At 44.6% G+C, this 11,242-nt stretch overlaps 3 protein-coding genes across 3 annotated transcripts; 2 read left to right on the forward strand and 1 right to left on the reverse strand.

Annotated features, from left to right (window-relative positions):
- Nucleotides 1-369: 369 nt before the first annotated feature.
- EAH_00053660 (hypothetical protein, conserved) lies at nt 370-2,672 on the forward strand (the record flags this gene model as incomplete). Its single annotated transcript, XM_013393995.1, has 5 exons — nt 370-414; nt 711-1,094; nt 1,690-1,751; nt 1,931-2,009; nt 2,535-2,672. The coding sequence occupies 5 exons, from the start codon at nt 370-372 to the stop codon at nt 2,670-2,672; spliced, it is 708 nt and encodes a 235-aa protein (XP_013249449.1).
- Nucleotides 2,673-7,866: 5,194 nt separating this feature from the next.
- EAH_00053670 (hypothetical protein, conserved) lies at nt 7,867-8,905 on the reverse strand (the record flags this gene model as incomplete). Its single annotated transcript, XM_013393996.1, has 3 exons — nt 7,867-8,031; nt 8,241-8,350; nt 8,503-8,905. The coding sequence occupies 3 exons, from the start codon at nt 8,903-8,905 to the stop codon at nt 7,867-7,869; spliced, it is 678 nt and encodes a 225-aa protein (XP_013249450.1).
- Nucleotides 8,906-9,945: 1,040 nt separating this feature from the next.
- Nucleotides 9,946-10,431, forward strand: EAH_00053680 (translation initiation factor eIF-5A, putative; the record flags this gene model as incomplete). Its single annotated transcript, XM_013393997.1, has 1 exon — nt 9,946-10,431. The coding sequence occupies one exon, from the start codon at nt 9,946-9,948 to the stop codon at nt 10,429-10,431; it is 486 nt and encodes a 161-aa protein (XP_013249451.1).
- Nucleotides 10,432-11,242: the final 811 nt, after the last annotated feature.

Below are 11,242 nucleotides of genomic sequence, written 5' to 3' on the forward strand. Positions count from 1 at the left end.
TTTTCTTAATTTGTTTAATTTAATTTATTTTGTTTTATTTATTTATTTAATTAATTAATTTAATTTATTTATTTAATTTATTTTGCTTAATTTGTTTAACTTAATTTAATTTGTTTTATTTATTTTATGTCTATTATTCATTTGAAGAAATTATTTTAATTTTTTTATTTTTTATTTAATTAATTAACTACGAATTTATTTTTATATTTAATTAATTATAAATTAATTATAAATTAATTATAAATTAACTATAAATTAATTATAAATTAATTATAAATTAATTATAAATTAATTATAAATTAATTATAAATTAGTCATTAATTTATTTATTTAATTTTTTCTGTCTGTTTTCAGTCTGTCTTCGCTGAGATGGTGCACAGGGTTTTTACTGCGGGCAATCTCGCATTGTTTAAGGTGAATATAGAGAGTATATAATTTGTTTATATCTTTATTTATATATTTTATATTTGTTTATATATCTTTATTTATATATTTTATTGTATTTGTTTATATATCTTTATGTATTATTTTGTTTAAGGCGGGCATACAAAGAATATATTTTTTGTATTTGCTTGTTTATTTACCTCCTTTTATATATCTTTATAATGTCTATTTATCTGTTTTTTAAATATATTTGTTTATCTTTCCGTCTCTTTATCTGTTTATCTTTAACTGTCTCTTGCTGCTGTTTCTGCTGCTGCTGCACTTAGGAAGGCTCTCCTTTTACTCAAGACCTCCTTCCTCCTGTTCCTCCTGTCTCCACCCCACACTCAACAGAGGGGGGCCCCTCTGGGGGCCCCCCCTCTTTGGGGCCCTCTGGGGGCCCCCCCTCTTTGGGGCCCTCTGGGGGCCCCCCATCTGTGGAGCCCTCTGGGGGGCCCCCCTCTACGGGGCCCTCGGGGGCCCCTTCTTCTACAGAGCCTTCTGGGGGGCCCCCTTCTATGGAGCCCTCTGGGGGGCCCCCTTCTATGGAGCCCTCTGGGGGGCCCCCATCTATGGGGCTCTCTGGGGGGCCCCCTTCTATGGGGCCCTCTGGGGGGCCCCCATCTGTGGGGCCCTCTGGGGGGCCAAAGGGGCCCCCTTTAGGTGCATGGGTACAGTTGCTGCGACCTTATCTGATGTCTGCTTCATATATATTAAATCAGGCAGATCGGAGTTCTCCTCTTTTATTTTCATTTTGTTTAAGACTTGCAGAGTTATATTTTTATCATGTCTTTGCTGTTGGATATTTAACCCCGCCTAATTCTTTTACTGTTCGAGAGCATACAGATGCACAGGTAAGGAGACTGTCTCCTTTTGTCTCTCTTTATCTGTCTCTCTTTATCTGTCTCCTTTTATCTGTCTCCTTTTATCTGTCTCCTTTTATCTGTCTCTCTTTGTTTTTTTGTTTGTGTCTCCATCTCTGTCTGTCTCTCTTTGTCTTTCTTTATCTCCTTTTGATTCTTTTTATTTATTTCGGGCTCTCTCTTCTGTCTCTCTCGATCGCTCTCTGCTATTGCTGCTGCTGTTGCTGCTGCTGCTACAGCTGCTCCCATTGCTACTCTATTGCTGCTACTGCTGCTGCTTCTGTTGCTGCTCGATTGCTGCTGCTGTCGCGGCCACTGCTGCTCTATTGCTGCCATTGCTGCTGCCATTGCTGCTGCCATTGCTGCTCTATTGCTGCTGCTGCTGCTGCTGCTGCTGCTGCAGGACTTGGGGCCCTCAACGACTTTCACGCTGAATGCTGGAGACATCCTTTATATACCCAGAGGGTACCCCCCTAAACCCTAAACCCTAAACCCTGATCTAGGATGTTGCTACGCTCCATCAACGGCCTCCTTGCGCCCTGTCTGCACACTGCTAGTCAATCTGAGGCTGACGCTTCCTTTCTCGGGGTTAGGGTTTGGGGTTTAGGGTTTAGGGTTTAGGGTTTAGGGTTTTGCATCTTCAGGATGGCGCACAGCGCAACGACTGGTGATGAGCCGTCGCTGCACTTGACAATAACAATACCCACTGCGGAGTTCTCGCATGTAACCCTAAACCCTAAACCCTAAACCCTAAACCCTAGGCTCAACCTTAAAACCTCGCCGCTGCTGCTTCTGGTGGAGGGCCAGCCGCATGAACAGCAGCAGCAGCAGCTGCTGCTGCTGCTGCAGCTGCAGCAGCTGTTGGAGCGGTTGTCTTTTGACTCTTCTTGCTGCATTTGCTCGTGTGCAGGGATTATGGTTTAGGGTTTAGGGTTTAGGGTTTAGGGTTTGGGGTGTACAGGGGGTGATGATGTCTCGGCTTATTAAACGACTGATGACGCAACACCGATTGCTGGAGGCCAACGAAAAACACGCAAGAACAGCAATCATAAAGGCACGGATTTAGGGTTTAGGGTTTAGGGTTTAGGGTTTAGGGTTTAGGGTGTGGGGTGTAGAATTTGTGAAAGAGGAAGGAGTATCAGGGTTTAGGATTTAGGGTTTGGGTTCTAGAATTTGGGTTTAGGGGTTTAGTGTTAGGGTTTTAGGGTCTAGGGTTTAGGGTTTAGGGTTTAGGGTTTGTGTGTGCAGGGGGCTGCTTTCGGTGCTGAGGCTGCATCAGCAGAGCAGCAAAGACAGGAATGTACGCAGCAGCTGCACAATGAAGTAATAAAACAGCTCAGTTATCAAAACCTCGTTGCTGCAAGTCAGGCGCACGGCAAAGAGTGAGAATTTTCTGCTGCTGCTGCTGCTGCTGCTGCTGCTGCTGTTGCTGTTGCTGCTGCTGATGGCGGTGCTGCTGCTGATGGCGGTCGTACTGCTGATGGTGCTGCTGATGGTGCTGCTTCTGTTGCTGCTGATGGCGGTGCTGCTGTTGCTGCTGCTGATGGTGCTGTTGCTGCTGCTGTGTGTTGGGGTGTATGAGCAGCTTAGAGGTAATGCAGCGATCTCAATATAAAGAAGTGCAGCAAGTGCCTTCGCAAACCCCTCTTAGATGGCATTCCCTCGTCAGGCTTCAGGACGGTACCCCTAAACCCTAAACCTTAAACCCTAAACCCTAAACCCTAAGGCGTACAGAGCGGGGGCAGTCGGCTGCCACGGTGCTGTCTCCTCCTTTTGATTATTATTTAAAGACATATTAATATTATTATTATTATTATTGTTTAAAGACGGTTAAATATTATTATTATTATTTAAAGACATTATTATTATTCTTATTTAAAGTCAGACTAATATTGGTGCTCCTCTTTAAATGCAAGCATTTCCTTAAAGACAAAGACAGACTATTGATTATTATTTAAAGACATATTATTATTAAAGACAAAGACAGATTATTAATTATTATTTAAAGATTAATAAACTGTCTTTACAGACAAATGCTTGTCTCTTCAGGTATTCAATGCGTGTGCGCTGAGGACAGCGACGCAGCGATCTTCACAAAGGGCACTGCAAGGTGAGGAGGGTTTAGGGTTTAGGGTTTAGGGTTTAGGGTTTAGGGGAGGCGCAGGTGTATATCTGTCTCTGTTTCGTTCTTGCTGCTGTTTGTCTCCTTGCTGCAGCTTGAGGCTGCCGATTTGCTCGACTGCAGCAAACCTCATCAGGACCCTCGCTACTGGGAAGACAGTAGAGGTTTGTCTCTTTGCTGCTGTCTCCTCTGCTGCTGTCTCCTCTGCTGCTGTCTCCTCTGCTGCTGTCTCCATTGTTGCCGTGTCTCTTTGCTGCTGTCTCTTTGCTGCTGTCCCCTTTGCTGCTGTCTCTTTTGCTGCTCTCCCCTTTGCTGCTGTCTCTTTTGCTGCTGTCCCCATCGTTGCTGTGTCTCTTGTTGCTGTATCCATTGCTGCTGTGTCTCTTTGCTGCTGTCTCTTTGCTGCTGTCTCTTTTGCTGCTGTCTCTTTTGCTGCTGTGTGGTTGGATGTCGTTGTCTCTTCGCTGCGGTCTCTAGCAATACGAGTGTCTCCTACGCAGCCTGTTGTTGCTTTCGCCTATTATTAGAATGCTGTCTCTTGTGCTGCTGCTGCTGCTGCTGCTTGTGCTGCAGGTAGCTTCTCTGCCTTGTAAGGATTGCTTTGAAGCCTTTTGTGTTTGCGTAGTGCTGCTACAAAAGGGTTTGCTGCATATAGAAAAATATTAAAAAGATATATTTGCATTAAGGAAGCAAAACAAATATATACTTTTAATACTTTATACAACCATAGGCTATAGACACCAGCGAGCTGCTGCTGCAGAGGGAAGACAATGACGGCGGCAGAAGCAGCGGCAGCAGCAGCAACAGCAGCACAAGCAGCAGCAAAAGCAGCAGCACCAGCAGTACCAGCAGCATCACCAGCAGCAGCACAAGCAGCAGCAGCAGCACAAGCAGCAGCAGCAGCGGCAGCAGCAGGTGGAGATTCTGCTGCTGCTGCTGCTGCTGCTGCTGTACCCCAGGTAGCAATTAGCTGCTGCCTCACTGATGGCGGCCTGGGGGCAGCAGTGCGGCGTCAGCTGTTTGTTTTTTGTCTTAGTTTTTTCTTATTTACATCTCTCTGCAGTTTTCTTCTTATAAGAACAGTGAACAGGGTTTTAAATAATAAATACAAAAGAAGAGGACGAGGAAGCGGGGTTATTATATTATTGGATAAGATAATAATATAATATTATATTATTATATTATACAGGACATCAGAGACTCAGTTGCTGCTGTCTCTGCGCTCTCTGTTTTTATAATAAATTATATTATAATAATATAATAGAATACATTATATTTTATTACATAATAAAAAATAATATAGTATAATGTATTATAGAGCGTCTCTCACTGCAATTTTAAAACAGAGACAGACAAACAAATAACGCAGTCGGTCTTCACCACTTCCTTCAATTGGCAGTACTCCCTGTAGTTGCCTCAGCCTGTTTATATATATGTATATATATATATATATGCATATATGTATATATATGCATATATATAGTATAGGATATATAATATATATAGCGTATATATTATATGTATACTAGATATAATACATCTATATAGTATACACTTTATTTTCCAGAGGAATAATATATATCATCTGCGTGTATTCTAAGTACTTTATATTATACTATATATATACATATATATGTATATATATATATATATGTGTATCTATATATCTATATATATATATATATATACATATATATATATATATATATATATGTAGATATGTGTCCTGTGTATGACGATGGGAGCAGGAGCAGAGGCATTTTTTGTAGGAGTGAAGGCATTTGGTAAATTGTTGGTGGCGCAGCTCAGCCAAACATTTGCAGGAAATGCACAAACAATAAATGCAGATGCACTTCAGCACCCAAGAGAGCTGCTGCTGCTGCTAATATCCATACAGAGAGGAATATATAATATATATATATATATATATATATATATTATTTATTTTTTATATGCAAGGAAACATGATTGATATAGAGAATGGGGAGGCAGCAGAAGGCTCTGCTTGGCAGCACAAAAACGCGCATAGATATTCACAACTTTGTTATTTGGAAGTCAAAAAGAAAATATATTTAGGAAATATACTTTACTCTTTTCTCGTCGCTTTTAACCCAACATTCGCAGAGGACAGCTTGAACTAATAATGTTTTGTTGTCTCATGCCTATCTCCCTTTAAAGTATACCTTTCTTGCAACAAACATGTATATATATATATATATATATATATATATATATATATATATATATATATGCATCGCACACACGCATATACGGAGGCGTGCCTGAATATATGTAACTATATATATATACACTATTGGGGGATTCGATTACGAAAGACTTCCTGTTATTGAGAGGCGACAGACTGACTTTTGTTACTGTTAGTTTCAAAAGCTCAGCCTCGTTGTTTGCGCAGCAGAGGCAGCAGCACCAACGCTGAACCCCCAAGGCCTACCAACAGGCAAGAAGACCTCTGCATCGCTGTTGCAAACGAGGTTACACTTAACAACAAAATACTCGTGTGTTGAGCTGTTTTACACGAATGTGAATATATATATATTTATTTATATGTTTTGTGGAGGGTAAAAAGAATGCCCGTCGGCGGCGGCTGCCAACGCTATACGTGCATGCATGCGCCAATGTGTGGAGTTGGGGCTTTAGGGGGTATTTTCTGCATGAAGAAGCTTCAAATATTTGTTGTATTGAAGCCACTTATTTGTTTTATGGGGGGGTTGCAACTTCTGAAACCCACCGCCACCGAGAGGCTGAAGACGGCGTTCCCAGGGGAGGGCTCTTGAAGTCCTTCTTATTTCCTTCTTCTTAATAATTAAAGTGATAATAAGACATTTTAAATCAAGACTATCTCGTGTTTAAAGGAAAATGGGGTTTCATATCCAGAGTTACGTCGCCATGGCGGGGCGCGCGATAAACCCCGTTCGTTGGAAACACCAGTGGCATAAGCTGGAAGGCAAACAGTTTTCAGATGTTGCAGAACAAATGATGCAATGGACAAACAAACAATTCGCTCAAATCGGCCGCGTGTGAGATCACACATCCACGGAAAGCTGAATTTTTCGGATAGTTCAACTTGGACGCCTGATCCGCATTTGCACGAAAATCCAGCTGTCTGTACACCTCAGGCGTTCAGGCATATTCTGTGGCAGAAGTTTCATTCACTTCTTTTCTTCTACATTGCTTTTCGAAGCTGCTCCTTAGAGCCAGTTCTTTCTTTTTTCCTTCTGATCAATTGATATGCTTCCAGCTTTCATATTTCCCCTATTCGGCAATATGAAATACAGCTCTGTATCTCCAATTGATCTGTTTTTTTTTTAATTTCATGTTTCCTCCTCCTCGCTGCAGTGCAGAGACCTTACTGTGCATCATCTGATGGTAGTCAAGGTGGATATTCACGAATTGATTTCCACTTGAAGCACAATTAGAGGCTTGTGAGCCCCTTGCGCTTACCGTGTTTTTTTCTCTTCTTCTTTCTGGTGCATCGCAGCTCTGAATATCGCCGCTGGTGGTGGGCGAATCCCCTCGGGATGGGACTTGTGTTCTACGGAGGCTACAAGGTTTGGCACATGACGTATATGGTTCGGAAGCAGAAGAAGAGTAAGTTCTGTACACTTCTGTTTTGAAGTCTTTCTTTATTATCTTGCCTTCTTCCCGTTTCCCTTATTATGATTTCAGACATCAGCGCATGCGGAAGCAAAGACGCACATTCGTTGCTGATGCTGTTTGTTTTGCTCAATGCGAATTCTCAGCCGCCCAGATCGTCGCTGCTGCTTACGGCCAAGGAGGACAGTGGCTTAACCCGGTGCCCAAGTAATAGATGCAGCCACGCTCTCTCTTCAAAGTGTACAGGCAGCAAGAGCAAGTGCTGATTTGTTAACAGTGAGGGCTTGCTCTCCTCCCGCAGCGTACTGCACCGCGCCGGCCGGTGTTTCCGCTGGCTGGGGGGGCACCTGCATATTTTTTGTCTGTCTCCCGTAGAAGGCTACAGGATGGGGAGGTGTTACTGTGCGTAAAGCACAGTAGCTTTCTCATGCCTGGTGTATGTCTGGCCTCTCTGCTGCTATACTTCATGTCTACTGTAGTGCCCTTCCCTGCTCGTTGCGGGGGCAGCGAACACCAACTGTTCTTCAGAACAGCGAGTTCCTTTGGGTGTAAGCTGAGGCTTTTTCAGCTTCAGTCTTTTGCTTTGAAGCTACACCCCAAGCTCATGTGCACATACACCGGGTATGCATGCGCCCAACAGCATATTCAAAATTCGCTGGTTTGCATGCGCTGGCCGCCTGGAGGCCGCCTAACTTAAAAGAACTCAAGTACTGCTTCGCCGCCCCTTCTCTCCGAAGGTCGGGTACGGCAACTTTAAAAAATGTTTCTTTGATTCTCTGTCTTCCCAGTATTTTTAACTGCATTTAAGATTTTCTCTTTAAGAGAGGGTCCCTAGAAAGCTCATTAGCCCTTCGTGTCCTCGTCGCTGTCTCCCTCTTCATCGCTGCTGCTGCTGCCACTGGACAACACGGTGATCACTGGTCTGCTGCTGCTGCTGCTAGATTGAAGCCGCGCTGCGAGGGCTCGCTGCAAGGCGTCCATGGGGGGCTGTGCATGCGCCGAATTCATCTGCAGCAGAGGCAAAAGAAATGTAGCAACAGGAGATGCAGCAGCAGTAGACAATTCGCGAGAACAATATACAACCCCGTAAACGCATGCCCGGCCCATAACAGCCTCTGCAGCAAAAGCAGCAGCAGTAAAGGAAGCAGCAGCAGGAGGAAGCGCAGCAATATTACTAGCCCTGCTGCTAAGGGAACAGCAGCAGAAACAGAGCTCACCTCATTCAGAGGAGACTCCTGCGGCACATCGACGACTTGGATCCCCATCTCAGCCAACCGCGCGTCGCTGGGCAGCTGTCCCTTCACGTCAAACAGCCCCACACCGACGTCTGCATGCACACAGCAGCAGCAGCAGCAGCAGCAGCAGTAGCAGCATGAGGAGCAGCGGAAGCCACTCTCTCCGGGGGACAGCGCTGTAGATGCAGCAGCTACGAAGAACAAACAACAAGCAATAAAAGAAACTAACAACACCTGCGCTCACCTAACTCCACCACTGGCCCCTCCTCTGCATCGGAGTCAAACTCTAGCAGCCCCCCAGCAGTCACTGCAGCGCCCTGCCCGTCTCCCGCTGTGCTGCGGCACTCCTTGCTGCTGCTGCTGTTGCTTTTGCTGCTGCTACTGCTCTTCGTCTCCCCTGCATCCGCTGCTGCCTTTAGCAACGGCAGAAGGGACCGGCAACGCTCGGACAGAGCTGCAGCCTGCGCTGCCGCGGCAATCGCCGCAGATCGAGATGCTGCCTCAGTCAGCGCAGCTGACGGGGCACTGCTGCTGCTGCTGCTGCTGCTGCTGCTTGAAGAGGAGCAGCCAATTCCTGCAGCAGAGGTCGGCGCAGCATCATCCTCGATTACTTCCTCCAGCTGCAGCAGGGAGCTGTCCGCAGCCATGGCGAGGGGGAGACCACCACCGAAGCAGTACCTGCTACCCTTGCTGGCTCTGCTGCTGTTGATTCTGCTGCTGCTGCTAATGCTGTTGCTGCATATGATGCTGCTGCTGGCTGCAGCGAGACTAACAACAACAAACAGCAGGTGTGCCTTCTCTACAGGAGCGTGAGGCGGTGCCGCTGGAATATCCTAAGGAGATAAGATTAAGTTAAGGGTTTTAAAATAAGCAAGAAGAAGAAATGTCAATCTACAAGCTCCTCGATATTAACTAAAGACTTATAACTATGTTCAAAGGGAGTTGCAGCAGCAGCAACAACGGGCAGCACTTAGTCAGGCCGAGCTCCGCAGCGCTTTATCTTTCTAAGAGCAGTAATAACAAAAGAGTGCAGCAAATACATAGAAATAAATCAATAAAGACAAAATAAAAATATATCTAACGGATGAAGGGAATAGTTATAGAGAGTGGTTTGATTATATCGCATGCAGAATCGTGCCTCATACAATACAAGGCAAGCAGCAGCAGCAGCAGCAGCAGCAGTTGGCAGCAGCAGGACGAGCAGCAGCAGCAACAGTAAGGAGGGCCCCAGTAAGAGCGGCTGCTGGTTGTTTAAGATGCCCCACAGGGTGCTTGCTGCAAGGGTGCTGTGCTGATGGTGGCTTTGGGGCCGCAGCTGTCGCTGCTGCTGCTGCTGCAGCAGCAGCAGCAGCTGGCTGGTGGCTGCCGCTGCTCAGGCGTCCCCCCGCTCCCCACATGTGCTCTGATGGGTCGGGTGTATAGTTTGGTGTTTGTTGAAGGGGTTTTTATGTGTTTAGATTAGGGTAATAGTCCCCTAATCTTTTGAAGCTGTGATTGTTTCTGTATTTACAATCCTATTTGTGTGTGTCTGCTTGTCAGATCGCGCACTGCTGCTGCTGCTGCTGCTGCTGCTGCTGTTGCTGGGGTTGGTGCTGCTCTTGGCCTGCGGGTGTAGCAGCAAAGTTGTGTAGATTATAGCGTTTGAATTGGGTATAGAATAAATTTATATTTTTAGTTTGTTGTGAAGATGTCTGACGCTGAAGACGTTACGTTTGAAACTGCAGATGCGGGTGCGTCTCTTACGTACCCTATGCAAGCAGGGTCAATAAAGAAGAACGGTTTCTGTATGCTGAAGGGTAATCCTTGTAAAGTTGTAGACTATTCAACATCAAAGACAGGGAAGCACGGGCATGCAAAGGCTCATATAGTAGGTTTAGATATCTTTACAGGCAAGAAGTATGAAGATATATGTCCGACATCGCATAATATGGAGGTGCCGAATGTTAAAAGGACAGAATATCAATTAATTGATGTCTCTGATGATGGTTTTGTTTCTCTTCTTCTTGAAAGCGGCGACTTAAAGAGCGACCTCACATTGCCGAAGGACTCTGAAGGAAATCTTGATGAAGTTGCGCAGCAGATTAAGTCTTTGTTTGCAGACGGCAAGGGTATTCTCGTCTCTGTTCTTGCTGCTTGCGGCAAGGAGAAGATTGTTGCATGCAAGGAGCTCTAATTTAATGTGCATCTGCAGGTTCTACTCATCAAAACTTTTGCTGCTTGCCGATGTATTTATTATCATCTAACACCTACCTATTCAACAAATATCCAGCAGCAGCAGCAGCAGCAGCAGCAGCAACAGCAGCAACAGCAACAAGAGATTAATTAATACATGAGGGGGAAGGCGCGACTCTATTGCAAGCACAAATAAAGACAAGTGGATGCAGCAGTTGTGTTGCTGCTGCAACTGCAGTAGCAAATGCAACACCAGCAGCAACTGCAGCTTCAACAGCAGCAGGAGCTGCTGCGCTCTGTTTTAAACTAAACATTTTCCTCTATGCGTAGCCCCTGTGGTGTGTCTTCAGGGTTTAGGGTTTGCAATTTAGATCAGGGTTTAGGGTTTAGGGTTTAGATGATTGGGCTTAGGTTGTTATTAGCGTAGGGGGAGCAGCAAAATGCAGCGAGCTGTTGTCTTGGGGTTTAGGGTTTTCTAGGGTTTAGGGTTTTCTAGGGTTTAGGGTTTAGGGTTTAGGGAAGCAGCGGCTTAGTGCAGCAAACTGCAATTTGTTCTTTGGGGTTTTATTAGGGTTTAGGGTTTATTAGAGGTTTGTTTGTTTGTATTGCCTGTCCACCCCTCAGCAGCAAAGTAATAATAGTTATTATTAGTAATAGCAATGATAATAATAAATAATAAATAATAATAATTGCATAATAATAAACATCAATTTTTATTATTAAGGGAGGCTGCATCTCTATTTATCTCAGTTCATTCAGTAGCTGCAAATACACCTCAGAGTTGCCTATACACCTCAGGTTATATATATATA

The sequence above is a fragment of the Eimeria acervulina genome, genomic scaffold (genome assembly GCF_000499425.1).
Source record: "Eimeria acervulina Houghton genomic scaffold, Eah_scaff1001, whole genome shotgun sequence".
Classification (NCBI taxonomy): Eukaryota; Apicomplexa; class Conoidasida; order Eucoccidiorida; family Eimeriidae; genus Eimeria; species Eimeria acervulina.